The 27,681-nt window shown below is 43.0% G+C and overlaps 3 protein-coding genes and 1 non-coding gene across 5 annotated transcripts in view; all 4 read right to left on the reverse strand.

The window, feature by feature from the left end:
* Nucleotides 1–37: 37 nt before the first annotated feature.
* On the reverse strand, nt 38–2,588 carry rps27.1 (ribosomal protein S27, isoform 1). Its single transcript, XM_076755336.1, has 4 exons — nt 2,507–2,588; nt 1,749–1,857; nt 1,486–1,596; nt 38–292 (listed from the first exon to the last, which is right to left on the reverse strand). The coding sequence occupies exons 1-4, from the start codon at nt 2,510–2,512 to the stop codon at nt 264–266; spliced, it is 255 nt and encodes an 84-aa protein (XP_076611451.1). The 5' UTR covers nt 2,513–2,588; the 3' UTR covers nt 38–263.
* Nucleotides 603–731, reverse strand: LOC143335821 (small nucleolar RNA SNORA35). The gene has a single exon (XR_013078469.1). It is a non-coding gene; the product is annotated as a small nucleolar RNA SNORA35 (small nucleolar RNA).
* A 2,245-nt stretch (nt 2,589–4,833) lies between the features above and the next one.
* Nucleotides 4,834–9,305, reverse strand: lrrc71 (leucine rich repeat containing 71). The gene is made up of 17 exons (XM_076755146.1): nt 9,236–9,305; nt 8,618–8,656; nt 8,406–8,540; nt 8,013–8,120; nt 7,795–7,870; nt 7,617–7,691; nt 7,336–7,404; nt 7,037–7,196; nt 6,871–6,954; nt 6,655–6,729; nt 6,459–6,566; nt 6,296–6,359; nt 6,141–6,211; nt 6,023–6,049; nt 5,823–5,934; nt 5,320–5,411; nt 4,834–4,963 (listed from the first exon to the last, which is right to left on the reverse strand). Exons 1-17 carry the CDS (start codon nt 9,303–9,305, stop codon nt 4,844–4,846), a joined length of 1,485 nt encoding a protein of 494 aa, XP_076611261.1. The 3' UTR covers nt 4,834–4,843.
* Nucleotides 9,306–10,333: 1,028 nt separating this feature from the next.
* ash1l (ash1 (absent, small, or homeotic)-like (Drosophila)) overlaps nt 10,334–27,681 on the reverse strand; it is a 30,628-nt gene continuing 13,280 nt past the window's right edge. Inside the window, exons 6-27 of one of the 2 annotated variants that reach the window (XM_076755398.1) lie at nt 27,457–27,630; nt 27,223–27,317; nt 26,723–26,796; nt 26,514–26,559; nt 26,153–26,261; nt 25,729–25,935; nt 25,402–25,548; nt 22,158–22,266; nt 21,863–22,012; nt 21,267–21,334; nt 20,622–20,788; nt 20,207–20,359; nt 19,909–19,963; nt 19,421–19,553; nt 17,663–17,935; nt 17,165–17,251; nt 16,913–17,003; nt 16,040–16,178; nt 15,711–15,883; nt 15,208–15,374; nt 14,178–14,637; nt 10,334–12,815 (exon numbers count right to left, since the gene is read on the reverse strand). In XM_076755398.1, the coding sequence (XP_076611513.1) occupies nt 12,724–12,815; nt 14,178–14,637; nt 15,208–15,374; nt 15,711–15,883; nt 16,040–16,178; nt 16,913–17,003; nt 17,165–17,251; nt 17,663–17,935; nt 19,421–19,553; nt 19,909–19,963; nt 20,207–20,359; nt 20,622–20,788; nt 21,267–21,334; nt 21,863–22,012; nt 22,158–22,266; nt 25,402–25,548; nt 25,729–25,935; nt 26,153–26,261; nt 26,514–26,559; nt 26,723–26,796; nt 27,223–27,317; nt 27,457–27,630 (3,169 nt within the window). In that variant the 3' untranslated portion in view covers nt 10,334–12,723. Of the gene's footprint in view, nt 12,816–14,150; nt 14,638–15,207; nt 15,375–15,710; nt 15,884–16,039; nt 16,179–16,912; nt 17,004–17,164; nt 17,252–17,662; nt 17,936–19,420; nt 19,554–19,908; nt 19,964–20,206; nt 20,360–20,621; nt 20,789–21,266; nt 21,335–21,862; nt 22,013–22,157; nt 22,267–25,401; nt 25,549–25,728; nt 25,936–26,152; nt 26,262–26,513; nt 26,560–26,722; nt 26,797–27,222; nt 27,318–27,456; nt 27,631–27,681 lie in introns of both variants that reach the window. The other variant, XM_076755397.1, reaches the window with a different exon arrangement.

The following is a 27,681-nucleotide window of genomic DNA, read 5'->3' on the forward strand; positions in this document are numbered from 1 at the left end:
GTTTCCTTAAAGCAGGAGACTAATCACACACGCACCATTCCTTTAGCCAAAACAACATTTTATTAAGAGAGACAGGGTTGGAGGGTGGAGTTACAGCAACAACCGATCTGCCGGCGTGTACAGTGGAAATCTATCTGCTGTCCAGTCCATCTTCAGGTCTTGTCTCAGATCAGACCGCTGGGTCTGCCGCCGTCTCGGAGGCAGAAGACGCTGATATCAACCGGTCCATCCCCTCCTCTCCCCTTCAGCTCCAGGGAGAACAGCTAGTGCTGCTTCCTCCTGAATGAGCACCCTGCCGGAGGAGACAATGACAGTCAGACCGACGCAGACAAAAGAGAAGCCTTACAGTACAGAAATAGTGCAGGCGCTGCACACTGCTATTGTCCTACACAGTGCTGATACAAGAGTCATCGTTTTCCCATCATGTGACTGATTAGGTTGACAGCTCTTCTCATTACCACCTTACTTCACATTTATTGTGCAACATCAGGTTCAAAAGTGGGAGCTCTGACTCGACACTGACTAAATTGAGATTTCACGAGATACAAATGCAAACTACAGCAACTATGTCAGCTGCACTATACAGTAGCTACAGAGTAGATATTTGTTCTCAGCCTTCGAAAGGGGGAAGCCAGTGTCTAGCTCAACCCTTCTGCAAACTGAGGTCAATCTAGCACTGGAATGAGATTGGAAGACCACGACAGAGGAAGTCCAGTCACTTAGCAGTGCGGCTAACTACTTCAAAATGTGTCATATACGAACACAACTCATGCATGGTTCAGTAAGTGATATCCTCAATAATCCTTGTCCACAGTGCAAGATCTGATCATGAGCACAAGCTGGTAAAATGGCTGTAAACAGGGTCCTCTTTAACATAAAGTTGCAGCATCTGGATTTTGGATGTACTGCTTTTCATCCTATTTTTACATTAACTCCCACTGATAAAAGAGTATATTTAATCATTAACTGGTTAATATTTAATGTGATGCAAGTGGAAACTACTGATAAGTAGTAATGAGTTTTCACACTGCAACCAGGTCAATACGTGACCTAACAGTACAGCCAAACACTAATTTCAGTCCTGTGCACACACAGTAAATTCACACCACCAAACTTCATTCAGTTTTCAACCGATTCTTGAAAGCTCACTCTAAAAAGGCCTGTGTGAAACGAAAAGGTGGTCCTCAAACATCAGTCAAATTTACTGCACGCTTCTGGAGAGTTCTGACATTTTGGTTTCAGTTGCTGTTCTATGAAGCTTACCTTGCATTGTTAAGGGAATATTACTCAAGTTTGGGTTTGTACACAACATATCATATTTCAGCAACTCAAAAATGGCAGGCATACGGCCTGACTCTGGGAAATTGTACACATGCAGAACCACATGATACTGGGTGGCGTGTGCGTGACTAAAACCCAACTCTGTCCCGTGCTGTGGAACAAGCAGCTGAACTGGTAATGTGTATACTGTAGATTCATACTGACCCTCTGTGAGACGTGCTTTGCCTCCAGTGGGCTGACAGAGGACTGTTGAACAGCCAACACACAGCACGACTGTCTGAGCGTGGCTGAACACTGTCGTGATCTTGTAGCATCCTGGAAAAGACAGACAACACACAGTTTAAAACACTGGCATCAACACCCAACGTTACCACTCTCTCTCTCACTCTCTCTCTCTCTCTGAGGTGGATGAATAGAAACTACACCCAGTGACAGTACTGATCTGTGTCCAGTGAGAAAAACCGTACCTGGACATTTCACATCCATAAAGTAAGAGTTGGGACTCTGAACGAGACGCTTCTTCTTGTGCCTCCTCTTCTCCTCCTCAGGGGATGGGTGCAACAAGTCTTTCGCGAGCTGCGTTAAAAAGGTTAAAAGATTAATAGAAGTTTGGTATATTGTATCATAAAAATGTCATGTGATTTACTAAAACTACGCTTAGTCATAACGGTAACGCCAGTGGAAATAAAATAGCTGGACTGAACTCATTTAAATGTATTATTTGGTTTAACAGCACGCTAGTTCACTGTTGTGTTAGCATTGTTTTGTTCTGCTTAAAAACGCTACATTTGTCGGGCAACGTGAAGGCTTCTCGGCTGGCCTACATTTCTTGGATTAGATAACGAAGGCTACGCATTTAGATCGCGGCCGATTCTTCAGATATTTAGGTAAAGTAAGTAACTCAATCTTCAACCTTACTACACAAATCAGGATGTAATTGCGACTGTTAATATTCTCAGTTATTTTCAGCCCGTTCTGATCCTCCGTTGAACTGGCTCCATGTTTGTGGTGTGTGCGCAGCCATCTTGTGTCACAATGCGCTCGCAATGCGCTCAAATGTGCACGATTATTTGTGTGAAACTGCGATCAAAACTCAGCGAAAGAAACCAGAACTGACACCAGCCGAATCGCTAATTTCTTACGTAACTGTGGAGCCGTCTGTTGGCTCCTCAAGACGCGATTAAATGGTAAAAATTGCATTTTCTAATGGCCTGCGGATACTCACTGGCATGTTGGCGAGGAAATAGCCGCTGCCGAAAAGGAGGTATTACCGGAAGCGAGGGGTTCATATTGGCCGTTCGTTTGAGCACGAGCCGGAAGTGACGACTTCATAAGACATGGCGGCCATATTGGTGAGGTCCAAACTCCACCTAGCTCCGTCCACCAAGCAAACAACAACTATTTCTCCCAAAATGTCCAAATATGCTCTATGAAAATATGAATTACCTAAATTAATATTTTGACAAAAATAAAAAATGTATTTTCTACGAAAAGTGCGAACTAGATACATATAAAACACAGAATATTTGATATATAGAACACTATAACTTTAACATGCATTCCCAGTGTTTTCATGGCAATATAAATCACAAAAATTTAATATTGCTCTTCTAATCATTAAACTATCTGCTCTTTAAGAGTGTATATACTGAAGTGAAAACAAAAGCTGTGTCCCAATTCAGGGGCTGCATCCTTCGGAGGATGGATTTGAAGGCCGCTTACGTCATAACGCTGCGCGAAGGCTGTCCCAATTCGTCCAAATTCGGAGGATCCTCCAAATGCAGCCGACAAATGCGTCCTCCTTTTCCCTGTATTTGGAGGATGCGTCGCTACTATCCTTCACGGCCTCCCATATCCCAAGAGGCTTTGCGCACCGATTGTTTTTTTTTAATAATGGCGACCTGTTGATATGAGGAGTTCAGTTAACAGTTAGCCTTATTAAAACTCTTCATTTACAAATGTTACAAGCTCGCATGTCAACTAATATCTTATTTTGGGTGAATACTCGATTGTGATTGGCTGCAGGGTGTCCGTTAAAAAGAGTTGTAGGACAACTATAAAAAAGTTCCGGTCAAATAGCCTGATTGTTCTAAATTATTGCGCTGGCTCAAACGCTAGTTGGTAACCGTGGCAACAGAAACTCAGAACATACGTTATTTCACAGTTTATTTAACACAACGGCAAGACAGGAGACAACATGAGTGATTTTATAGTTTCCTTTAACCACATTTAATGATCAGAGTGAATCGTGGATAATATTTCTTGCAATAAAAATGATTTAGGAAACTATCTGTGGACTTTGAGTCTTTGAAACAAAATTTGGCATCATCCTCTGGACACACACAAGCGGTAAGAGGTGCACTTGCCCTCTGAAACGATACTTTGTATCACGTAACATAACGTTAAGCAATCATGTCACTTCCCTCCACTGATAAGGTCTAATATAACAGTTGCGCCGTCCGACGCGAAGCTGTGAAGATATTCACATCAGGTGAATTTGTAAGTTGTATAATAGGCTACATTTCGCGCCTCTTACAAGCGATAGGAGCTGTACGGCCGCATCTCTGCACCCCGTACGTGTGTTTTTCCCGGGTTAGGAGGGAAGAAGTTATGACGTCGTGACGCAATCAGGACACGCTCAGAAGGCTAGACCGTCCCATTTACCGATAGTTGATGCGGCCGACGGAGGATCCTCCGCAGGACCCAGCCTCCAGAGACCGCGTAGGCTGGGTCCTCCGAAGGATGCAGCCCCTGAATTGGGACACACCTAAACAGTGGAACCTGAACGAATTCAGTTTCATTTCCTTTGAGGCCCCCTGGTGGCGCTTCATGGCACCAACGGCCACATCACTAATGGGTCTCATTAAGTCCCTCTTCATACCATACCAACACACATACATATGTTGAAAGAGTTCTGGTTCAGTTTAGCTCTTCTTCCCGTCTATACTGGCCATGAAGCAATCCTTTCCTAGCCCAACTCTAATGTAAGAAATGGGGGACAACACCTGTAGTTCTGTGGAAATATCCTTTCTACAGTTCATCTGAAGCTAATACTAGGTTTCAGCGGTTTTGAAATGGATAAATGCAGTGAGTATCTTCCAAAGTCACTGCCTTTTTAGTGTGAAATTCCCTCTTTGTGCTACAATTCCTTCACTGCAGCTTAGCAAGGGAAAAAATTGAAAAACTGATGAAATCTGTGGTAGATAAATCTGCCAGTGTTGCCTGTCACACTGTCTGACAACTGTGAGATACGACAGCAATGCTTCATCTGTGTTCAGTACTTCGTATTTGGCTGTTCAGTCTTTGTCCTTGGTGTAAATTCTGACCGTGAGCAAAACAAAGCAGTAAAATGGATGTGCAAACAGGGTTCTGATAGGCCGTCCTGTGTAAAGCACCTGGATTTTAATGTGCTACCTTGTCCTCTAGTTCAAGCACCATCTTTTTTTACCTCCATTTGTTTATCTCATGTGTTACAAAACCACAGCAAAGGACAAGATATACATGTGTTTTATTGGTAGCGTATATTCCAAATGAACTATGTATATGTGTAGAAGATGATGCACTATGTCCCCTGTCCCTCCTCTTCTGTCTGTTCAGACACGTTTTGTTTGAGCGGATCTGTGATTGTCATCCGTTCCTTTATCTTCACATAAATCTCACAATCTGCCGGGAAGCGATTTCTCTGAAAGAGAGATAGAAATCATCATGCAAATCATCTTCATGTTCCTCTGCAACTGCAAACACTTGTCTGATACAGAGGAGCCAAAAGCAATATCTGCATTAATATAATTGAAATAGTTAAACACAAGTTAAAAATGATCTGGTGTAAAACTTGACTTTAACAGATAACAAATGAGAGTTAAAAGGTGCTTATTTAAAGTGTACTTGATGTTACCACATTCAAATTCAGCAGTTAACGCGGTGAGTATGGTGTTATTATTACTATCAATGGTAGGAACATACATACACACTCACACACACACACACACACACACACACACACACAGCTGGCTTGAGTCCACTGTGAGTGAAGCACACCTGCAGACAGAGACGCAGCAGTCCTCCTCCCTCACCCTGCATCTCTAGTGACGTCAGGAACAGAGGCAGCGACTTCTCTGTAATTCTGTTTCCTACACACACACACACACGCACACACACACACACACACACACACACACACACACACACACACACACACACACACACACGCACACACGCAGATCATAGCCATGTTAATTAAATCTTCAATGGTCTTTACAAGAATTCATTATTTATTTCGTCTGGAGCCCGGGGGAAGGAGAGCTGCTAATTAGTGCCCAGCTTGTACAAAACAAATAAAAACATGGGCATTTTATTAATCCATTGTGACCTGTAAATAATAAACTTCCTATTTTTAACTCCGTTTGTGTCTTTTTGCTAAACAACTGACAATAAAACATAGTAAAATTATTATATGTCACTGCTGTCAAACTTATATTGCTATGAAACGTTTCCTGATTTGATTTTTCTGCCAAGCTCAGATGGTTACCACAGTTACTGACCTGCCAGGTTAAGGGAGGTGAGAGTCTTGTTTCCAGGCAGAAAAAGCTCACCGTCCCTGCACTGCACCGACTGGTCCAGCAGAGGGTTCCCTATCTCCACCGCCTCCACCTGCTGGGGGAGAGGGAGGAGGTAAACAAGTGCATGGCAGCTCACGTTCAAATCATATTCATCACTGAGAAAAAAACTGGATTAAACAAACCTCATTCACCGCAGTGCCTGATTTGTCCTGCAGAAAAAAACCAAAGTAAAAAAAAAAGCAATATACTGAGCATGTTCACATTCGTGATACACAGAATCAGAGCGCACGTCTCTGGTACCTCCAGTGCAGACAGTTTCTCTTTGCTTCCCAGCTTGCCACCTTTACTCTGAGGCACCTTCATATCAGAAGCTAGGACAGATTTAAACAAAAAAAAGATCAACACGCCTGCTGCCAGGGGATAACAGAGAGTGCTGAGAGTTTAGAGGCAATCACCTTTCTTGTTAGACTTTGGGTTCTCTTTGTTGGCAGCCGGTTTCTCGTCTTTTTTCGACGCTTCCTGTAAGATTAAAGATCTCAAGATTACCTGTCACAGATGTCACCGGGGTTACACCATAGCCTCACCTTGCTGTCCATCTCACACTTTTTTTTCCATTACCTTTTTTTTGCCTTTGTTCTCCCCTTTGCTGGAGCTCAATGAGGTGTTGCTGGGCACTGAGGAAAGCTGGCCAGCAAGTGAATGGTCAGAATCAACCCTCAGAGAAGACTGCAAAAGAACAGGGGATTTAAACGTTCAGGAACTGGATACATGTGAAGTTAGTGTGGGTATTGATGGTAAACATCGCTGCTCTTACGGGCTGTGTTTTTTCCAGAAGCAGCTTCCTCCTCTCCACAACTTCTTCATGAGTTAGAGCAAACTCACCAAGTATCTGAAAATGGAGGCGGTTAAGGTGCGGAGGCTTATTAAATTACATAATATAATGCAATGAGCAGAATATAATTTAAAACAGCTTAACCACTGATTGAAGTGCATCATCTCCCAAGTTAAAGTCTTTCATGTAAATGGATACCTCAGCCAGATGAGCAGCTCCTGAGTCTCCAATCTGATTGGTGCAAAGCGAGAGACAGAGCAAAGCACGATTCAGCCGCAGGCCCTGAGAGACAAAACAAGACGAACACCTCAGCGGTCGTGAAGGGAACATACAGGGGGAATATGGAGTCAGTTCTGGGTTGTACCTGTGCGATATGTGTAGCACCTGCATCACCGATAGAATTGAATGCCAGGTTGAGTGACAAGAGGTTCCTATTGGCAGATCTGGCGGTGGAGAGAGCCAAACCAATTAGCCGAGCACCCTCGTCTCCAATCCCGTTATTTCTCAGAGACAAGTGAGTGAGGCTGGAGCAGAGAAACACATGACAAGAATCGGGCACGTTTGTGCTTCCATTTGTGTGTGTAGGAGTGTGTGAATGAAAATCGAGGTTTATTTTTCTGTTTTGTACTATTGTGTGAGATATGGAACTGCTTGGTCACTCACGTGCTGTCTTCAGAGAGGAGGAGATGATAGCTCTGCTCTGGAAGAGGGTTGCCCTCCAGTGTCACAGCTCTAACAGGAAACAAAGAGGAGGGCAAGGGTGACTAACCCTCACTGTTTGACTGATAATGTTCAACATTTTGTGTAGTTTTCTCAGTGACTCTTCACCATTTTCCAGCTTGACCTCAAATTTAGTTTCCCACCCTTCATCCCAGGTTGGATCTGACCCACTGTGATGCAGGGAGCGACAAAACAAAGCATGAATGACAGCAGAATTCACTCACTTGAGGTTGGAGCACAGTGATATTGTGTTCGTGAGGGAGATTACCATTCGATCTGTCAGTCCAGCCTGCCAAAACCTGCACAGTGGACAAGATTACACAAACCAACAAGAACAAAACAGTGACAGCTGTAGCCCTGTTTCCTGTAACAGGAGTGCACCCCCCCCAGCTCATTACTCACTGAGTGCTCTGTAGCTTGCTCAAGGAGACAAGCATCTTCTGCAGCACTCTGGCAATCTGCTCATCTACCCTCCATCCTGTGTATATTTAAAACACATAATAAATGTTTCCTCTAACATTCAGACCACTCAGGATGTCAAATGAGAATTTAAAAAGAGGAACGTGTCAAACGAGAGACAGATACGGCTATAAATGTTTCTCTTCAGTGTTTTGTCTCACCAGAAATCTTCAGGGTCTTGGCGCTGACGGGGTCTTCATTCTCCAGCTCCACTTGGAGGCAAGGCTTAGACCAGAAAGGTGCAGCACTTATATGTGACTTGCCATCCTCTGAACGTATAATTACGATAATTATGAGTGAACTGAAGCTGAGATTAGAAAAAAGGACAAACTGTACAGTCAGACTTCCTACATAATGGTCTAGGCCGTAAAGTATACTCTGTACTCTTTATGTGTAGAAAAACCCACCTACATCAGTTTAAGTGAACAAACCTGCCATTGAAAAATGAACAGGGGGAAATATACCAGTATCTTACACAATAAACAACAAAATATCAGCATGTCTGTCCCTTTGTCAGTGCAAAGCTGATCAGATCAGGAGCAGCTCTTGTTTACCCATGTCCCCTCCGTCAGGTTCGGTGGTGGAGGAGGCTGGTTGCTTGGTACTGACAGCTGGGATATCCTTCATCTCCAGAAGAGCACAAAGCCCCGGGAAGTCAATCTCCACGTTGCCTGAGCACTGATATTCATCTGTGGGATGGAGGGTTTAACACTGATCATACAGCTCTAACCTCTGTTACCAAAGGTAGTCCGATAACGTTACTTACCAAAGGTCTGAGCAGCCAGTAATTCAGGAGGAGTTTGCCCTAGAAAAAACAGATACAGGCCGCTTTCTATCCACTGAGCATCTTTCCTCTACATCAAAATGCATGGCAGTTAAACTACAGAAGTTAAAGTGAGTTATGATACTATACTTAGAAAATAGCTTGTAAATGAGAGTAAAGTATTTCATCGCTGACATCTATTGAGATTCTTTAAATGCCACAGTCCAGTTTTTCCTGTTTTCCTGCCATCTGCCCAGCACATGGTGGGTTACAGCAGGGTCCAGTCTGCTGTGACAATGATGTGAGAAAAGCTACTGCATGTGTGAATTCAACTAAACTACTACTCCAGAGTTGGAAGTACATTTACTACATAATACTACAAATTTAAGGTATGAGATACTTAAGCATATCTATTTTTTTTGCTATCTCACTCTGTTTCACTGCTTTTCAAAGAGGAATACTGTATTTTTTACTCCAACACATGATAACACTGACAGGGCCCATGCCACCACCCAGTGAGAACTTTTAAGTAATATCTAGCTGAGCAATAGCACAACTTTTAAAGCCCCACTGATGAGGCTGGCTAGCTAACACCTGCTCAAGAAGGACCCGTCATCCAACCTGTATTTTTCGGGGTCTCGTCCTCAGCATTCGCCTTCTCTGGTTTCTCTTTTTGTCTCTTTCTGGACATTTCTGAGTCTGAAGGTCGGATTATAGTGAGGTCATTCAACAGGCCTCAGTGAGCTAACGTCGCTACACTGTTAGCAAACAAAACGAACCCCTGGGCGTCACTAGTGTTACTATGGTAACCCACTCTCAGTCGAACCTGTGGGTTTCTCGCGAGACCTCTGGTCAGGTACTGGGGGCTTTACCTTTCGCGCTTGGAATATTTGAAATTTAGAGTTAGTAAAGATTTGTTGGAAAATGCTTAGGTAGTTAAGGCTACACTTGCGTTACAAATGGTGTTTGGAAAAACAAAATTTATGGTCGCCTGTCGTTTAACTGCGTAATATCGCGAGAGTTCTCAAATGTTTGACGCTAACAGAGAGAAAGTACAAACTCCGCTGTAACTGTTCTTTCAACCTATCAGACGACCGATATGGGGATCAGTATTTTCGATTCATGTTGATTGTTGACTGCGGTTTAAATGAGAAGAAGCTCAATCAACTATTTACATCGTTTGTACCAGGTGATGTGGCTCCAACACAAGCAAACTGTTATTTTCCAGGCTCACGGTGGTCAGGAGCAGCAGCTGGGTGGTGGTGTTCAGAGAGGTTTGCTCATTCATCACTGTAGAGATGAGGTTTCATTTCAGATAATACAGCCCTGAACCTTCAGTAGAGCACACAGGGTAGAATTCGCCTGCATGCAACAGGAAAGAATAGGAACATAATGTAATTCTAAGAGTCTTAGAAGTTATTTGTGCTGCAACATATCAAATGCAGAGAAGTTCAATGTGGGTGCATTAAACTGGGAGCTTCAGAGCTGCTTTGATAGATGAACCATTCACATGTCTTATTTTTTCCAGCATGAGCAGTCAAAGTGAAAACTATATGTAATAAATGTTTCACTCTTCAGAGCTCACCGAAATTTCACAACTTCAACATTTCAAAGAAGATAAATACATCATAACTCTACAAGAGCTTAATGTAAAAATAGCAACATTTTAGCACTTTTTGTGAACCAGCTAAGGAATATTCAAAGCATAACAACATAAAGTGTATTCACAATAATGTAGTGCTTTTTATTAAAAAAACAAACAAACAAAAAAACAAATATAAAACAAAAAAGTAAAAACCAACAGCATTTTTCATGACTTAAGAATCATAATTACAAACTTTTAACGAGTGGAAGAAGTTTTTTTGACAAACTGTACACATCACAAAATGTCCGCCAGTCTGCCATTTACAATGCTTGCATCTTATTTTGTGATTGTCTAAAAATAACTAAACGAATCACACAAAACACACAAATACAAGTACAAGCATCATACAATGACCGCTATCACAAAACGGAACCATTTCCTATTTGAAAGAAAATCAAAAATAATAACATGATATCGGGCTGACAGCCTTTACTTTTGCTTCTGTCACTGTTTAAAAATATCATAACATTTTTATGTTGGTTTGTTTTTTTAGTGTTCAACACTTTGCAGCAAAAAACAAGGAGTACTTTTCTCCTTAAAAGTAATATTATTAACAATATTCAGTGACGAAGGTGTCGCTGCTGAGTCACTGTCATGCCCCAATGCCTTCTGTGTCCGTTTGACATTCTTCTCGCTCATGCAGTACATAGATGAATTTCATTTATAGGCAACGAAAACTCAGCTTAAGTTTTTACGTCATCAGGACAGTTAAGGTGAGATTTTATGGACATTAAAAAAATCATTTTTCCTCCGAGCTTAAGTGTCTTCATTATAGTAATACAAACGGAAGAAATTATAATATTATCATTATTAGAATAATCATAATACATTTAGGGCTGAGTCCTGTACAGTACAATAATAAACAAAATCCATTTTCAAGATATTGCTTTTGGAGACACTCCTCAATGTAAAGTGTGTATATTTACATAACTTGGCACTGTACAGCTTCCCGTTCCCTCGCTCTCCCTCCGTCAGTGTCTCATTCTCGTCACTCTTCTGTCAGTTTAACCGCACCGGGACATTGCAGGCTGTCCCTTTTTAGCAGAGGCATTTGGGGGGAAAAAAAAAAAAGAAATCTCATCAAATATCACAATTTCTTTTTAAAACATTCTCCATGGCAACCAGGAACATAGTCTAAAGACAAAAAAAGATCTCGAGCCCCTTCCCCTCCCAATATACAGTATACACCGCCCCACCCGTCTCACAGAATATAAGAAAATATGACCATCACGATACATTTCATGTTACGTATTGTTTTCCATAGTTTTCTTAAAACTGTTAATTGCCATCGAGCCCTTAATTTTTTTTTTCCATTTTTTTTAAAAGGTATATCTTCAAGAAATCTGGCAGAGTACAGACACACAATAAGTGTGTACGCACGCACACACTCGCACACAAGGCAGTTGGAGAGCACGGCTGTGTAAGGCGTTAAGCCGGTGTCCCCCCCGCATGCCTGATTTAGTTAAGCTGGTGAATCATGTTACTTCAAAAAAGAGGGGCGAAGCTGACTGCCTCACGAGAAAACTCAAAATGAAAACCTAAAACAAGACACTTTGACTGACAAAAAGCGCACACTCAACCTTCCCTCCCCTCCCTTTACTCTAAAAACAAACACACCCCAAGCCTCTTCTGTTCCTAAATGAGTTACTACAGTATAACAGGAAAAAGATAATAGACTATTTAACTTGTTTTTTGTTTTTTTTTTTCAGACTGCATCATCCAATACTGTGAGAGTGTTAGTGTGTTTTCATTATAGATACAATACACAGAGCTTCACAATATCCATGGTACCAAAAGTGCAGTTCATCACCCTCGTTCTCTCTTTCTCTTGAGCAGCATCTGAGCACACTGCTCAACTTACATTTCTCCTATGCCATCCCCTTCCCCGGGCCTTTTCGCAGCTTTTCTCTCATCTCATATATTTTGTCATTGCAGCTAGGTCCCACTAGGGGGAACAATTCTCCAGCATTCACATACCCATTGACTGAAACCACTAACCAACCCTCCCTCCATCCATCCCTATTCAGTACCACTTGTTTCTGATGCTTGCTAGTGGAATTCAACTACCCATGTCTGTAATATTCAATGCATTTAAGTGCATGGGGTATTTCTCCTATGTTCATTTAAAAACAAAACAAAACAAAACAAAACAAAAAAAAAGAGGTTTTGCATCATACTACTTAAATAAGCAAGAAGTCTGGGTCAGCTCTCTCTTCGTGCTCCTTGAGAACTCCTGAAAAGCTGAAACTGCCATGGAGTCAGCGCCTCCAAACCCCCTCCACCCTCTCAGAGTCGAGATGACAGTCTTGGAAGAGGTAAACTGGAGGAGGCCCCCAGGGATGCATTGTGGTCCTTAATGGTCGGACAGCCAACAATGCTCATTTCCTTCCTCGCTGTCTCTCCATTTTCTGCCCCTTGCTCACAAAATGTGAAAGGCAGTGTGCTTGACAGGCACGTAGCGACGTTATTTTCTGCCCACGAAATCGCCGAATCCAAGCGTCCGTCGCCGTAGCCGCCGCCCTGCGCCCTCCTCCAGGAGATAAGTGACATCTATGGCTGTTGGAAGAACACAGACGGGGGGGAATTAGGAGCTTAGACAGAAACAGCTGACACACATTATATCAAACTGCAAAGGTAGGCAAACGTGTCTTCTGTAACTGATGCATTAAGCTCAGAAGTGCTCAAAAAGTCTGACAGAGGCAACGTCCTTTACAACAGTAAGCCTGGGAGGGCGTGTCCAAAGATGTACCTCTCTGAAACCACCATCAGACTTGTGACAGGCGTGTTCAGGTGAGATTTTGTGCAGCTTATTCTAGTCTATCCCTTTCAAGACCACGTCCATGTCGTTCTAAGTTTTGGGTTACTTCTTTATTCCTGTTCTTTGTAGAAATCCACAAATAAAAAGTGCCATTCTTTTTGTCAATAAATAACTTCCTGCAGCTGCTCCACGCATGAAGACAGAGCACGGTGGTGCCTTTTGGAAGGATGTTCCTGTGAAGCAGATCTATGATAAGGCTGGTGTTATTCTATGTTTGCGTTATTGTCAACAAATCTAATGAAAAGACCAAAACCAACAATGTTTTCTGAGTCTGTCTCTCAATACTTTCTGACTCCCTTACTCTGTCTGAGGCACTCAGTCCCAAGTCCATTGGTGCCTTCTGACGATGTAAATATTCTAAAAAATGGTTCCAGTTTTGGTAATTGGTCATTGCCTTAAAACAGCTGGGATCTGTGGTTTTCAGCAAACACTGTTCAAACAGGCTTTAATATGGTAGTCCATTTGCTGGGAACCATTTTTCTGTGGTGGATTAATACACTCTGGTTTGTGGGAGCAGTGCAGTGTATTTGGGATTGGGTGGAACTGAAGGAACATAATGCTCATTTATGTGTTTTTAATAGTTTTTGGATAACAATGGAGGTCTATGGCACAGAGGAAGGAACTATTAAGCTTTGGTTACACAGGCGACAATCGTTAACAGGATCAATTAATTATTGCGTTTGGTGTTAAGGAAAGTCCCAATATCACCAGACTTATCCTTTAAATGCTGAGATTAGCCACTGAATGCTGGTTGGTCTTGATTTAGATACTTTTTGGTCATATTAGTCAGCAGACTGAAGCAATGAAACAACAGGCTGAAACACTGCATGGGAGGAAGAGACTTGGACAAAGCAGCAGATCTGAAAACTTAGGTCCCCATCTGTTAATGAATGCTAAATAGAGTTTAAATCTGAAAATGTGAGCAGCAGATTTTGCTTCCTCTTCATCCCACACGGACAGTTTCTTGCTCCAACATTGAACTCAGCAATTCAAAATGTGTTATCCAGCATGTTTAAATGGTGTGTCATGGCAGGTGATCTGAAACTTTGACCCTAATTCATCTGTTGACCTACCCCCCTGCTTTGTTCCCGGTCCCTCACCATTCTTGTTGGGAGTTCTGTGCAGCAGATCCAGCAGAATTTTGTTGAGCCGTTCCCTCTGGGCCTCCCTCCTGCCCAGCACCGGGTGGTGTAGCGGCGAGGAGGCCGAGGACGACGGGAGTTCGAGCATCTCTCCTAACCTCTCCGTGGAACTCTCCTCCAGTTCCTTGCGCTCCTCAGCGTCCTGCCCTTCCTCTTCGTCGTCCTCCTCGTCGTCATCCTCGTCTCCATTCCCATCCTGCTCCACTCTTCTGGGCTTGGCTGAAAGAAGTTCAGGATCCTCCGGAACAATGTCCATGTCGTCCTCCACTCCTCGCCCGTCTTCACCCTCAGGTGGGAAGTCGTCACCCCGGTCGCAGGAAGAACCGTCGTCCTCACAGCCTCCAGCTCCTTTGGGTCGTTCGCTCTTCCAGGCAGAACGGCCCCCGTTCCTCTTGTAGTTGTCAGGAACATAGTGAGGCTGCAAAAATAGCACAATAAGTCCTGGGCCAAAGAGTGTTTGCAAAGAGTCTTCATGGTTCATCACAGAGAAGTCTTGAACAGTCTTAGGTTTAAGTTTCTGATGAAGACACAGACCTGAACTAATTCAATACAAAAAACATCCAGCTAAAAACTAAGAGCTGAGAACTGACTACAAGATCACTTTTTAGTTCGCTTGACGCTTTGCAGGGTAAAAGAATTGCTCAAAGTCAAGTTCCACTGGAAGCTATAATCTCTCTTAAAGTCTATTACCATAATTAGCCACACAAATGTATGTCTGTCAACACGCTAAGCTGACATATGGATGTGGTTCACTGCAAACGATGTGGTTTGGATCCGAAACGAAACGCAGGTGGGGTTTTGTCTCATTTGTTCCTGGTTAGTGCCACCTTCACCTGTGATTGTGCTGCAGGCTGCATAAACACTATGAGCAAGACAGGATACGAAGCCAGAATGTGCACTAGACTGTAATATTACCTGGTCTCTTAAAATATCTTTCAGTGTTTATAAATCAGTAACAGATCCAGTCAGGACCCGCCATCACTCTCACCGAGAAGTCTCTTTTGGGCGTGAGCCGCTTCGGGAAGTGGTGGAAGGCATATGGCTTGGTGCAGACTGGGTAGCGGTTCCGATGGATCTTGTAGAATAGGTGAGCCGACTTGTCCAAGCGGTAATCACAGATGTATACGTCCTGCTCTTTTACATTCTTCGGCCGCCCTGTAGGAAGGAAAACACTCTGCATCAGACAGCTGCTGTCATTGAGTCATTAGAACATTTCTGAAGAGCAAACGCCTGCTACGTTTAGGCAATGTTTTTGTTAAAGTCTGTCGAAGCTCAGAGCTCAGCTGTAGAGGGATTATTAACCTTAATCTATCAGCAATGTCCTGCTTCTTATTTACACACATTTACACCTGGCAGCTGCAATTTCTACTGTTCACTGAGCTTCACCCAAGCAAAAAGGAAGCGTCAGCAGTAGCTGTTGAAAGACTTACTAATTCAATAGGGAAATAAAGTCATCCAAACCAGCATGTGTTTACATGTGTTTCCCCTCACCTTTGCAGTAAGTGTAGAGATCAAGGACACAACAGGTTCCCACCACTGCCTCCAGGGGTATAATCTCATACAGCGGCATGCGGAATAACTCGTTCTGGTAGAACCGCCGTGATGGAGAATGATGTGTCTCGTGAGGACGGAAGTAGTGGTGGCCAAAGGCAAACCTGTCACCCCTTTAGAGTTTGAGTGGATAAAGAGCAGCAAATTACAGAATGTAATGCAGCTTGATGGACACAATAATAACCCACAAGCAGTAACTTACATCTCACGGGCAGGTTTCTACAGTACATCATGGCATTTGTTCAAAATATCCCGTCTGATTAACTCACTTTTCATTCTTCCACAGCTTCTCAATTCGGAAGATGTCGAGTTTGTCTCGGTTGATGTGAGACAGGAGACGGTAAGACTGTCTGACAGGCTGGCCCTCAGGTGTGCGTCTGCTGTCTCTCATCAGATACACGCAGTCACCTGCACACAAGATACAGACACTGACACGTTAGTTGTTTGCAATGGTGAAATTTATCAAGAAATTGACTGCTTGATACTAAAGTCGCCTGACAGGTAGAGTATGACATCTCAGTACAGTAACACTTCTTTGCCTGAATTTTGGAGATGATCAAGTTTTGGCAGACACAACAACATTGAAGTTAAAGTCCAGCCTCTCTGTAAGATCTATCTGAATTGCTGATGGAGCGTCACCTGCATGAAGCTGATGGAGCCTCACGCAGGTGACGCGATACAAAGTCCTGCTGATGGTTTCATACTATTCCAGTGATTCCAGTGATAATCTACAGGTGGTTGCAATGCACCAAGAAATGCAGCAATGTCTCACAAAAGGCAGTGAAGAAGAAGAAGAAGGAGAAGAAAAAGAAGCTATATGAAAATAAAATACTTTAGAGCTTTGCAAATGTTTTATGAAGAAGGAAATGCATTCAACACTGCCAATGTGTTCTGGTGGAAAACACTCTGCCCTCTCTACCAGAGAGTTTTGAGCCCGATTCATCTCTGGTTGGTGTGGTTAGAGGGGTGCTGTGTTGCACCTACAACCACACTAACAGTGATGTCAGGTTGTCCTGGAGTACAACTGTACCTCACTGCAGCAGAATGAGAAGTTAATCCACTGGAGGTCAGCAGAAACTAGATTTTCAGGGGGGTGCACGCATTTGTGAACTCATGGCTGCTGGTCTCTATTGTTTCTTTACCTTGATGTAGCAGCAGGTCATCTCTAAGGAGGCAGATGTAGTAGACAGAGCCAGCCTGGGCGTAGCTAGGCTGGGGTATCATGGGAACTTCCTGTAACAACAAGAACACACGCAGGTGAAGTTAGAGAGGTGATAATTTAAGACTAGGAAGGGACTCGGGAGATGTAAACCTTATTGTCCCGAAAAGGAAAACTTTTTTTGGACACAACATTAAGTTCAGCATTCAAGGTTGTTTGGAGGAGAAAGACGTACCCTGTCGACAGGCCGGGGGTCACACTGCTCACACAGGTAGTGCTCCACCTCAGTCTCCAGCCGCATACAGTCAAAGTGCTGCCACACCTGCAATGACAAAAACAACTGCTGATTCACAAGAAAGCAAAAAATGGATAGGAATCAATCACTCCCCAGCTGGCATCGACAGCGACTCAGTGATATTCTCAGCCTGTATTACAAGCAAAGACAAACACATTTTTAACAACACCCTTGATTCACGACTGTGGTAGTTTCAATCAATATTTGTAACTCGCTTTGTTTTCTTTGTCTAAAAATAACAGAAAATATACACAAGAGACTGTGGACTGACTGTGCGCTCTGCTTTGGAAAATTTCCATGACAAAGTACTCCTTAGTTAGACAACGTCTCCAGAGGAAGCGCTCACTAAAACAGGTGTAACCTATCAGCCAGTGGGACAAAAATACATTTTTCACTTGCTTTGTTTCCATTTTTTGTGCCCGGCAGCGTGCTTCTTACCATGCACTTTTCACACTGGATCATCAGGCCTTCGTCCTTGTACATTCCACAGATGCAACGGATGACGTCGTCGTCCTTGTCGTGGGACCCCGGCCCTCCTCCTCCGTGGTGGTGGCCATGGTCGCGCTCCAGCGAATCCGAGCTGTCGGCCTCGCTGGCGGTCTCGCCCACAATCTCATCAATCTGGACGGCAGCTTCATGACGAGCGCTGTAGTAGGCTTTCCGCAGCCGACACACGTCCCTGCCTACCGATGACTTCCTGCCGTAATATTTCTGGCGGGAAAATACGACGGTTGTAAATACAGCTGTTTTTTTTTGTTTTTGCCAAAAACATTGACGAGAAATCATCTTTGTGAATTTGTTACTGACAGCACGTTCTGACTGACACTCGGCACAAGGACAACAAGACCACACCACCAACATAGAGTGATGACATAAATCATATATACTAAAGGCTGAGGAAAGCACAATTGACCCCAGAATTACACCCTCATCATTCAGTCACTGAGACACGACTCTGAGCAGCAGGTTTACAGCCAATTTCCTCCAGAACAAAGGTCACTGACAAAGAAAGATGCACTTTGCAGCAAAAAAAGAAAACAAAAAAAAAAAAAAAGAGCAAAATTCTCAGAAAATGCTACACCGCACAGCTCGCAACTTCACAATAAACCACATTCCCCTCACATTTTTTTTTTAAGTCTGGCAAAAAGAGTCTTGGGACCAAGGAGAGAATCTAATTTAGACGTCCACTTCAAACTTCTCAGACTGGAAAAGTAAGCTCCTCTGAGAGCTTTCAAGTGCCACTTGTTTAAACTGCTAAGCTATACAGATGTAAATCAAAAGAGGCTGCAACGTGCACACAGAGGATCAGCAGTCATGAAGTTATATCCCATTCGGGAGGTGTTTGTGTGTGAGACGGGAAGAAAGAAAGGAGCTGACTGAGTGGGAGGAGGAATGTGTTAGAGCTGCACAGTAAGAGCGTAAATGATCATTCTGATGAGGCTTTTTGATGCTGTTTGGGCTCCAAGAATCAAGGATCAAACTCGAGAGACTCACGAGTGCTGTCAGCATTATTCAGTGACAAAGACTGGATGCTGCAGCAGCCTTAGCCTTCACGCAATCACGATACTGGAGATACATACAGTAAATGATGCATGATGATCCATTTGACTAATTCAGCACCAGCTAATGGGGCGTTTCCTCCATAGGAACTCTCCCAGGGGACCAAGAAGCTTTTGAAGAACTCAGGATCTAAACCTGTGTTTTGACCACAGGGCCTATACTAAAGTGCTGTACAGTGGATCCAAGTGCTTAATGTCGCTGACTGGTCAAACACAGACGCCATGGTAACTGCAACGTGTCAGTTCATAGACCAAGGAAGCACTAATATCGATCTCAGGATCAGGGGTGGACATTTGTTGTTGCTGTTTATTAATGTTAAAAAATAGCGAGAGAGCAAAAAGAGAGAGACAGAAGGAGGGAGCAGTGATGGAGAGACCTAGCAACTGAATGGAGAGGGAGCATTGATCCGTCATTGGAGTAATTTCCCTAATCTTCACCGTTCTTCAGATGCGGCGACTATAATTTTCTAGTTCAGATCCAGAGTTCAGGTGTTCTATAGCTCCTGGAACTTTATGGTCTCACAGGGCTGCAATTGTTCAGTTGTGGTGACTAACTACCAGACATAAATGCTTTTTCTGCACTTCTCACTGTAAATAGCTGGGGATCATTAATATTAGGAAGTGGACACCCGCATACCTCAGCATTACGGAACACTTTGAGCATGTCCGTGTCGAACGCTTCAACGGTCTTGTAGTGACCAGTGAGGATTTGCTTCTCGATGGTGCTCAGGTCCAGAGGGTCAGACACCTTCTCATAGTACTGGCTATTCCTGATGGCACACAAAAAGCGGCAGGATTAGTCCCAGCAAATCTGCTTTGAAAACATTTAAATCCGTGAGGCTGTAGATCTTAAGGGCCTCCCAGCGGAAACCATACCCCCGACCAGTCTCATGTAGCCAAGGAAAAATAATGAGCTGTTATTGTTTTGACACAAAGTGATTACTATCAATACTGGACTAGAATCAAAGCACAGGCTGTCACGGCTGAAATGTGTGTCGCAAGATAAAACTGTTACACTATGTGGGTGCTGTACACTGATAGATGAGATAACACAGTAACACCGCTGTCTGGAAAACAGTAAAACATTATGAATGAAGCGGACGAAATGCGGGCTTGCACGCTCACCTCTTCCTGGATGGGAGGTTCACCAGCGGAGCAGCAAGTGTCTGGCCAGCTGAATCTGAGGCAAGACAAACAAATAACACTCCTGTCATCAATTCTCAATCACAGAGCCTTATCGTTCAGTGAATATTAGACATCAGCCCAGAGGCACTGACAGATGTGCTTTAGAGGACTGATCAGACCTCAGATCAGGCTGGAGGTCATACTAATGAGAATATACGATAACAGAACAGTACAATAGCAGTTTACATGCCCTACTCATGCTTACACATACTGTGCATTTCTCAGCGTAGATACTAACCCTTGTAGCTGGTGATCATGTCACAAATCTCCTTGAAGATGTGCGCGAGGCGAGCAGTGCGTGTGACTTCTGTGTTTTCCTCAGCCGCAGCGAGTCTCCGTGTGCGAACCGACCGCGACGTCTGCAGGGCCGAGAACTGCGTCAGGAACACATCTGGAAACAGGGCGCGGGCATGATGCATCAAGTTTTTTTTTTCTTTTTAAACACATTTCTTCTTTGTTTCAGATCACCTATACTTCAGTTACATGCTCAGCACGTTGTTTACAGCTAGAGAAGAAACTCACTAAATAAATCTACATTCATTAGCACATTCCAGTGTTGACAGACTTCAACTGACAACACTAAAACAGGTTTTTTCACAACTTTCTTCTCAAGCATTCTTGCCTTCTCACATTCATATGACTTCTCAGCTCACCTGACTTAATGTTGCCGTCGTCACGGATGACTCCTCCCCACCGTGTATATATGGAGAGGCTGCTGGTGTCCCGCTCTCTCTCACCCTCTCTCTTCAGCAGCTCCTGTTTCTCCCTCATTTTCTCCCAGTTCCTCAGGAGAAACACTCGATGCTTCAGCACAAAGTTCCTGATGATTGGAGGAGAGAGGACGGGAGTGTAAAGACGGCATGTGTCTGTGTGTGTCAACATCAACCCATAACTCATACTTAACATGTCAAATGTACTTTGCTCCCTGACAGCAGATCTTATAAATGATTTAACCAAATGTAACCAAATCTTGTTTTATACTGACATATGTCAACAGCAAGGCATAGACTGCTGTTCAAATGTCTGATTATGGATGCAAGAATGTTTTAAACATACTATCTAAACTCAGTGTAATGTGTAATTTTTTCCACTTAATACACGTGAAGAATTAGTAACAGATTAAAATTCACCTACAGATGAACAAAAAAATGTGTTTGCTATATTAGAATCTGCATTAAAATCAGTGTAATGATGTTTGCAGGAAAGAAATGGAACACAGTGTGATCGCGTGTCTCAAACTTGCTCTGATACAGTTCTGTTTCTCTTGTGTATTGCTTGTGTCAGTTTTTGTGTGTTACCTCTCTCTGTTGGACATGGGCTTCATGAGGTGAGGGTAAAACTTGTTGCTGTCACTCGACTCTTCCTCCTGGAGATCAAGAAAGTTGTATTAAAGCACGATCTTCCTGGAAAACACCCCTGAGGTTATGAACTAATGCGCTCCTCCTGTTCTCGTTAAATCAGAATCTCTAATGACTCATACTTCAAACCATGATGCTGCTGACACCACTGAAAAGCTTACATTTAAAGTATACCATGATATACTGTACATTCTAGGTCATATCACTGAGGTATAATTCAGAAGTATACTCTTTAAGGTATTGTGAGTTACTTTTTTAGACAGCTTGTGGCCCACTAAGAGTACCTCTGAGACACACACATATCCATGCCCTACATAGACAATGCACCTGATATTGAAAAAGACACTGCCGAACATGGACAAACCTTTTATCAACCAGGCAACAGCTTCAGCGAGACACCAACAGGCTTTAGTTTTCAGTCAAAGACAATATTTCTTCATTTTCAGAAGTGTACTTTCTCCGGGAATAAATTTCCTTTTATTGTCTGATCTTAAGTGAACAAGTTCTCCCTGTTTTTATGGACATTCATGACTCACTCGTTTCTTGAGCTGGTGTTTGGACTTCCTCTTCTCCTTGAGTCGACCCAGCCGCCGTGTCCCTCCCGTCTTTCCAGGCAGGCCATTAATACGCTGGCTCTTCCCTCCGATGATGCCACGGCAGCTCTCGGATCCACACTTACACACTTGCTGCACGGTGGAGAGAAAAAAATGAAAAAAAGAAATGAGTTGTGCAATTACAAAATAGAAGCAGCTGTGATTACTATAGCTCTGAACGTGAAATAGCCACTGTGATATTCATTGAGGAGGTCAAAGATGGTCGCTGCTGCTTCACCTGCTCTTCTGTATTGAAGGAATGGAAGTTGTAGTCATAGGTGAGCTCAGTGCCGCTGGGGATCTCCTTGAGAGCAAAGAGTCCAATTCTGTACACGCCATTCACTGACCTAAGAGAGAAGTCACATTCACTATGTTTCGAGCAGTAGTTCACTGATAATTGTTCAAAATGACATCATATTGTGGTAAAAGTTACTCCAAACAACACTCCATGCTGTTGTTATGTGACAGACACCAGAATGTATTAAAGAATTCACCTCTGAACAAAAGTAATATAAAATGATATAATTATCAGATCAAGCTTTCCTGACTAAGGAGAAAGACCTTGATCATCATGCTCTACATGTTAGCCGTGGGCCAGCCCTGAGCTTCAAGTGAGAGTTGAACTCTGAAACAACATGGCGAGCTTTGTGTAAGAGGGGTATAAGTAAATGACACATCCCCCCTTTAGTTAAGTCTGAAGTCAAGTTTGTGTCTTGACTTTCAACAGAGTTAAACTAGCCCTGTTAGAATGGCAATTAAATTAAGGCATTTTAAAATTGGGACAAAAAGCAAAGACAACTGTCCCTGTTTTCATTTGCTCCATTTGGCAAAGGCTCAACACGTTGTTGTCATCCCTGTTTTTCCCCTCTCCAAACCAAGCAGTGCTCCAGCTTTTCACCATTCTTCTGAGAATAAAGCGCACTACGCTGTTTGCCAGCCATTTGATAATTTATTCCTTCTATAGGGGTAAAAAGCTGGTTCAGCGCATTGTCTTCAAGCACTACAGCTGTATCTAAGGCCCGGCTGCATGTAATCTCTCTTCTGTGACAAGATGGATGACTCGTCAGGCTTTGTGCTGAAAATCCTCCATCCTTGCGGAGTCTTTTATTTCAGCCCAGCCACTCTACAGCGCACACACACAAGCACTCACACACACATACACCAACCAGTGCCCTAGATTATGAGCCGGTCTATGCTGGAGGGCAGAGGGTATAGTTTGACAGTCCAGTCTCTTAAGGTCGTTAGCTGTCCACAATGAAACCCTCTAAGGGTTAAAACTGTGGTCACACTTGTTGTAGATTCATTAGAGGCAAACCACACCTTAACAAAATCCAAGTACTTTTCATTGGTAAAAGTCAGGCACGGGGAGGCCTGCTCAGCCAGGTCTCCGATTGCAGTAGACTTAGCCATGCTGTGAGAATCATCCCAAAGGAAACCAGTGAATTGTTTTGGCGTGGTGCAAGGCCTTTAAGCCATTTAGGTCTCTGAACACTGCCAGTGACTGCATGAGGCGATCTCATCAGATTACCACCACACAACCACATTAATAAGGTTGGGGTTTCGAGGCAGAGCTTTCTCATTTACAATGAAGTGCACCTGCCACACGTGTCCCTTTTACAGCTTGTGTAAGACACCCAAACTAGGGCAACACAATATTGCCTACCATACACTGTGACAACCTATCCGTAATGAACTTCTAAATATAACTAAGAATATCTGCCATAATAAGGGGCTCTTAACACTAATACAAAATCCTACATTTGAATGCAAAAAAGCACGCACACAGTGATTTATAGTTACAAGATTGATTGTAACATACTCACAGTGTTCTCTGATAACATGAGTGAGGAGTCAAGAATAAAACTGCCGTAGCAAGACTTACTCCATTTAAATCATACCGTTCCTAAATACTTATTTCTATGCTGAATATCTTCCTCTCTGTTCTGGCACTTTCACTATTCTCAGTTTGCCTCTTACAGAGTGAGTAAGAAATTACCCAGCTCAGCCGAATCATCAGGCACACAAACTGACAGCCATTAACTGAAACTATTTAGGTAATAGGCTAGTATTTTCCAGTTCGTTAACCATAAATGACGGAAGGGTTTAGAAAATAGAATACTGAAAAATATAAAGCTGGAACATTTTCCAATCATCATCTCCCACTTTCCTCTCACAACAATCAAGCGAGATTCTCAGCTTCACTTGTCTAACAGTCTCCCGCTTTAATATATTCCGTGACTGTCGCTGTACCTGACAGTCCTTAAAAGGACCTCCTCATTCCCCTGAGGAGTTTTAGAGGACGTGCATGTACTAGAGCGCATGCGGGTGACACAATACACACTCATGCGAACAGTGTCACACTATTGCATTGATCTAAAGGTGGTGGTAACACACCATGAAAAGCTGCAATGTGCCGACAAAGATAGGGAAGTAGAAGACTGCAAGCTAATAAACACAGATGTGAACAGAGCTGGATTTAAAATACTTAAAGTCCAACAGAAATGAAACTGCATTATTTTGTATGCTATAGCATACATACAGACTCTCAATCACATGCTCTGTGTTATGCATTGAGAAAAAAAACTGTTTTCATATTTGTTTAGTTTCATGATAGTGATCTCAGAACACTGTTCTGGTATCCGTCTAGATAGATAAAGAACTTATTTCAATACAGCCAATCAAAGCTTGCATAAATCAGTAAAGTCAGCGTTATATCATAGGTGGAGAAGCATGTCACACTGAGACAAACAGCAGCTACACAACACAAGAGCTACAGACCTTGAACAACAATTCACACTGTGTCCACAAGTCTCCTTCTTATATAACGCACAAACAGGACCACACGTCTTGTTCTGCACCTTAGCCCAAACAAACATTCACTTCCAATGTCCATTTGCAAACTAGATAGCTGATTAACTACTCAGCTGCAGCACATACACAGTAACTGGATCCAAACATACCTGCAAATGTCTCTGTTAATACCACAAACAACACACTGCTGTCAAACAGACACAGCCCTCCAGCCGGGAGCATTTCTGATAATTCTACTGAACATCTTCTCAATCATAACAAATATCAACAACACACTGACAATATTTTAGACTGCAACAAGGGATGACTAAATGTGATTTCAGTTGGACTTGAAATGTTTCGTGAGGAAGGAAATTCACTTGACACGCAGGTCAGATCTCCACAATACACACAATGTGTTTTGGTGAAATACTTAACGTAAACATAGCATTTTTACATGTTATGTACTGGAGGCTTTAAATGGTAAATCCTACTCTTATTTTGTCATCAGTCAACCAAATTAAATTAACAAGTTAATGTGAGGTCTGGCTCAATTATCTGTCCTGAACAACTTGTGGCCACTGCTCATGCTTGCTCCTGAAAAGGCTTAGCCAAAGCTGGGCTTTGGTGAAAACCCAAAACACCACACAGACATTAGGAGGAAACTGGTTTAAAGCTGCCGCAACACCTACCACTTCTGCATCTCACAGTTGGGTTCACAGCTGTGGTTTATGAAGCGTGCCTCATTGCCCATTCGGTAACTGTCAATCACCATGCCGCTATCCAGGTTCAGACAGTAGTGGCCACTGTGAGAATAGTACTGCTCCATCATACGGCTCCTGAAATACGGTAGGAGAGAGGGGGTGGAAGATTAAAAGAGAGGCTTTTGTTAATTTCTATGTCAGGATGCATTAAGTCCTGAACAGAGGAAGTGAAACAGGCAGAAAGACAGACACAGGACATTCGTGTCTGCCACCCATTAAGAACTTCTCACATACTACCTGACCCAATTAACTCACCTAAACTCCTGTTCGCTAACCACCTCTCCCAAGTACTCAATGATAAACTGTCCAGGGCGAAGTGGCTCCTTAGTGCGGATGCCCCAGCCCTTGCCCTCAGCGCGGAATCGCTCCAGACACTGGACCCACTCATGTCTCTGGATGTGCTGGTTGTCACACTGATCAGTACATGGACAGGTGCTGGGGGAGCACTCAGCAAAGCTCATCCTGGGGAAACAGGCAATTAAAAAAATTTAGAATTAGGCTGAGGATGCTATTCTCTTGTCTTAACACCATGTGTACCTTCCATTCACACTTGTTTCATTACTATAACCAACTTTACAACAATATTCCGAGACAAACATACGACTAAACATAGTAAGATTGTATTCTCCAATGGGAAACCTGCTAAAAGCCAGCATGTTATGCTGTGATTTGTCTTTACCTATTCAGGCAATCATCTAGGCAGCCCTTTTCATTCAAGTTCTCACGAGGTTTACAGTTGCATGTAGTTGTTTCATAACCAGACAGAGGCTTCACATCCACATAGACATCTGTGACAGAAAGGGGGGATTACCATTTTACATTCACAGTTACTGACGTTCTCATCAAGTGTGACCAGCAGTGAGATCATGCATACTGAAAATTCCTATTTTGCGAACAATGCATATAATTTATGACAAGGACTTTAACAGGCAGAGCAACCAAAGCAACTAAAGTAGTAAAACAAAAAATGCAAGAACATACACTGACGAGGCTACATATTGTATTCTGGCTGTATCACAGGAACAAAGTTGGATACTTACTTGATCTGATCTTTTTATAAAGGGGGACATCAGGCCTCTTGTAAAGCTGAAACACAAAACACAGTGGTACATACAAAGGGGTTTAAATTCAGTAACAAATGCTTATGTGAGCCTGCACTGAGGCTGTACCTTCTGAAACTACCCATCAGTAAATTACTGTGAGCATGGAAAAACCCATAAGACACTAAGTGCTCAACGTGATTGATCACCTGGTCATGTTTCCACAGCCATAAGATGTCATAAGGCAACTGGAAATCAATGCGCTTCTGTCTCAGGTACTTCCCTGAAAAAAACAAAACAAAGCAAAGTAAAATTGGGGAGAGACAATAGAATTGAAATGTAAAAATATAGGCCTATGGTAACTGTAGAAAAGAGGGTTCCTGTTCCTTCCTAGAAACAGGTTTGCTGAGTTGTCTGGATACTGATGAGTAACCCCAGAAGCCCTCCAATTCTACCTCAAGTGAAAATGCTTGTGGCTTTTACTCAGCAGAACTCTGACTAATCCAACTTCATGAGGCAGGCACATGTTTTACCTCTGCACATAGAAGCATGACTCGTAATCACAACTTTAACAGCATCAGAAAACATAAATAACTTAGATTTGTTTTAAAAACACTGATAAAGTAATTTGGTAGTGAGGACATGGTCAGATCCTGTGTTTTAAAAATAGGAAGCGCAGTCTGAAAAAGCAATCAAATTTAAGACTCACCAACATGTATAGGAGCTGGAAACAATCCATACTCATGTTCCCCTGGTATGTACTCTAACTTCTCTTTCTTTAATTGCAGAAGCTGACTCCGGGGGCTACAAGGTGTGGTAGAGAAATGCGAAAATGTAAAGGCAGTTCACAAGTAGTCCAGAAAAACTCCACTATGGCACGTTGATCTGTAAAGCAAACATCAATATCAGAAGCAAAAATTGATTAATTTTCTATGGAACTCACTCTTCAGTCTTGTACACATCAGAGTAAAGTCCTGCCTTCTGGAACTTCTTCTTTGGAGGTCTAGCTGGTCTCTTCTCTCGTTGGCTGGTTATGGGCATGGCCGGAGCTTGTTCCCTGGAGACGGTGGCGGGGCGTTCTGGGGAGCCGCGGCCATCTGGCTTGCTTTCCACGGAGCTAAAAATAGAACCATGACTTGGTTTCTAGTGACTTAATAAATGCTTATAT

Source organism: Chaetodon auriga, chromosome 17 (genome assembly GCF_051107435.1).
Source record: "Chaetodon auriga isolate fChaAug3 chromosome 17, fChaAug3.hap1, whole genome shotgun sequence".
In the NCBI taxonomy this organism is placed as follows: domain Eukaryota; kingdom Metazoa; phylum Chordata; class Actinopteri; order Chaetodontiformes; family Chaetodontidae; genus Chaetodon; species Chaetodon auriga.

Coding starts and splice junctions, on each gene's coding strand:
- rps27.1 (XM_076755336.1), bottom strand. Junction 1,597..1,748: donor TATGGATGTGAAATGTCCAG/GTACGGTTTTTC, acceptor TGTCTTTTCCAG/GATGCTACAAGATCACGACA. Junction 293..1,485: donor CAAAGCACGTCTCACAGAGG/GTCAGTATGAAT, acceptor CTCCTCCGGCAG/GGTGCTCATTCAGGAGGAAG.
- lrrc71 (XM_076755146.1), bottom strand. CDS start 9,305: ATGTCCAGAAAGAGACAAAAAGAGAAACCAGAGAAGGCGAATGCTGAG. Junction 6,360..6,458: donor AGAACAAAGGCAAAAAAAAG/GTAATGGAAAAA, acceptor TTAATCTTACAG/GAAGCGTCGAAAAAAGACGA. Junction 4,964..5,319: donor TGCTGCGTCTCTGTCTGCAG/GTGTGCTTCACT, acceptor TCTCTCTTTCAG/AGAAATCGCTTCCCGGCAGA.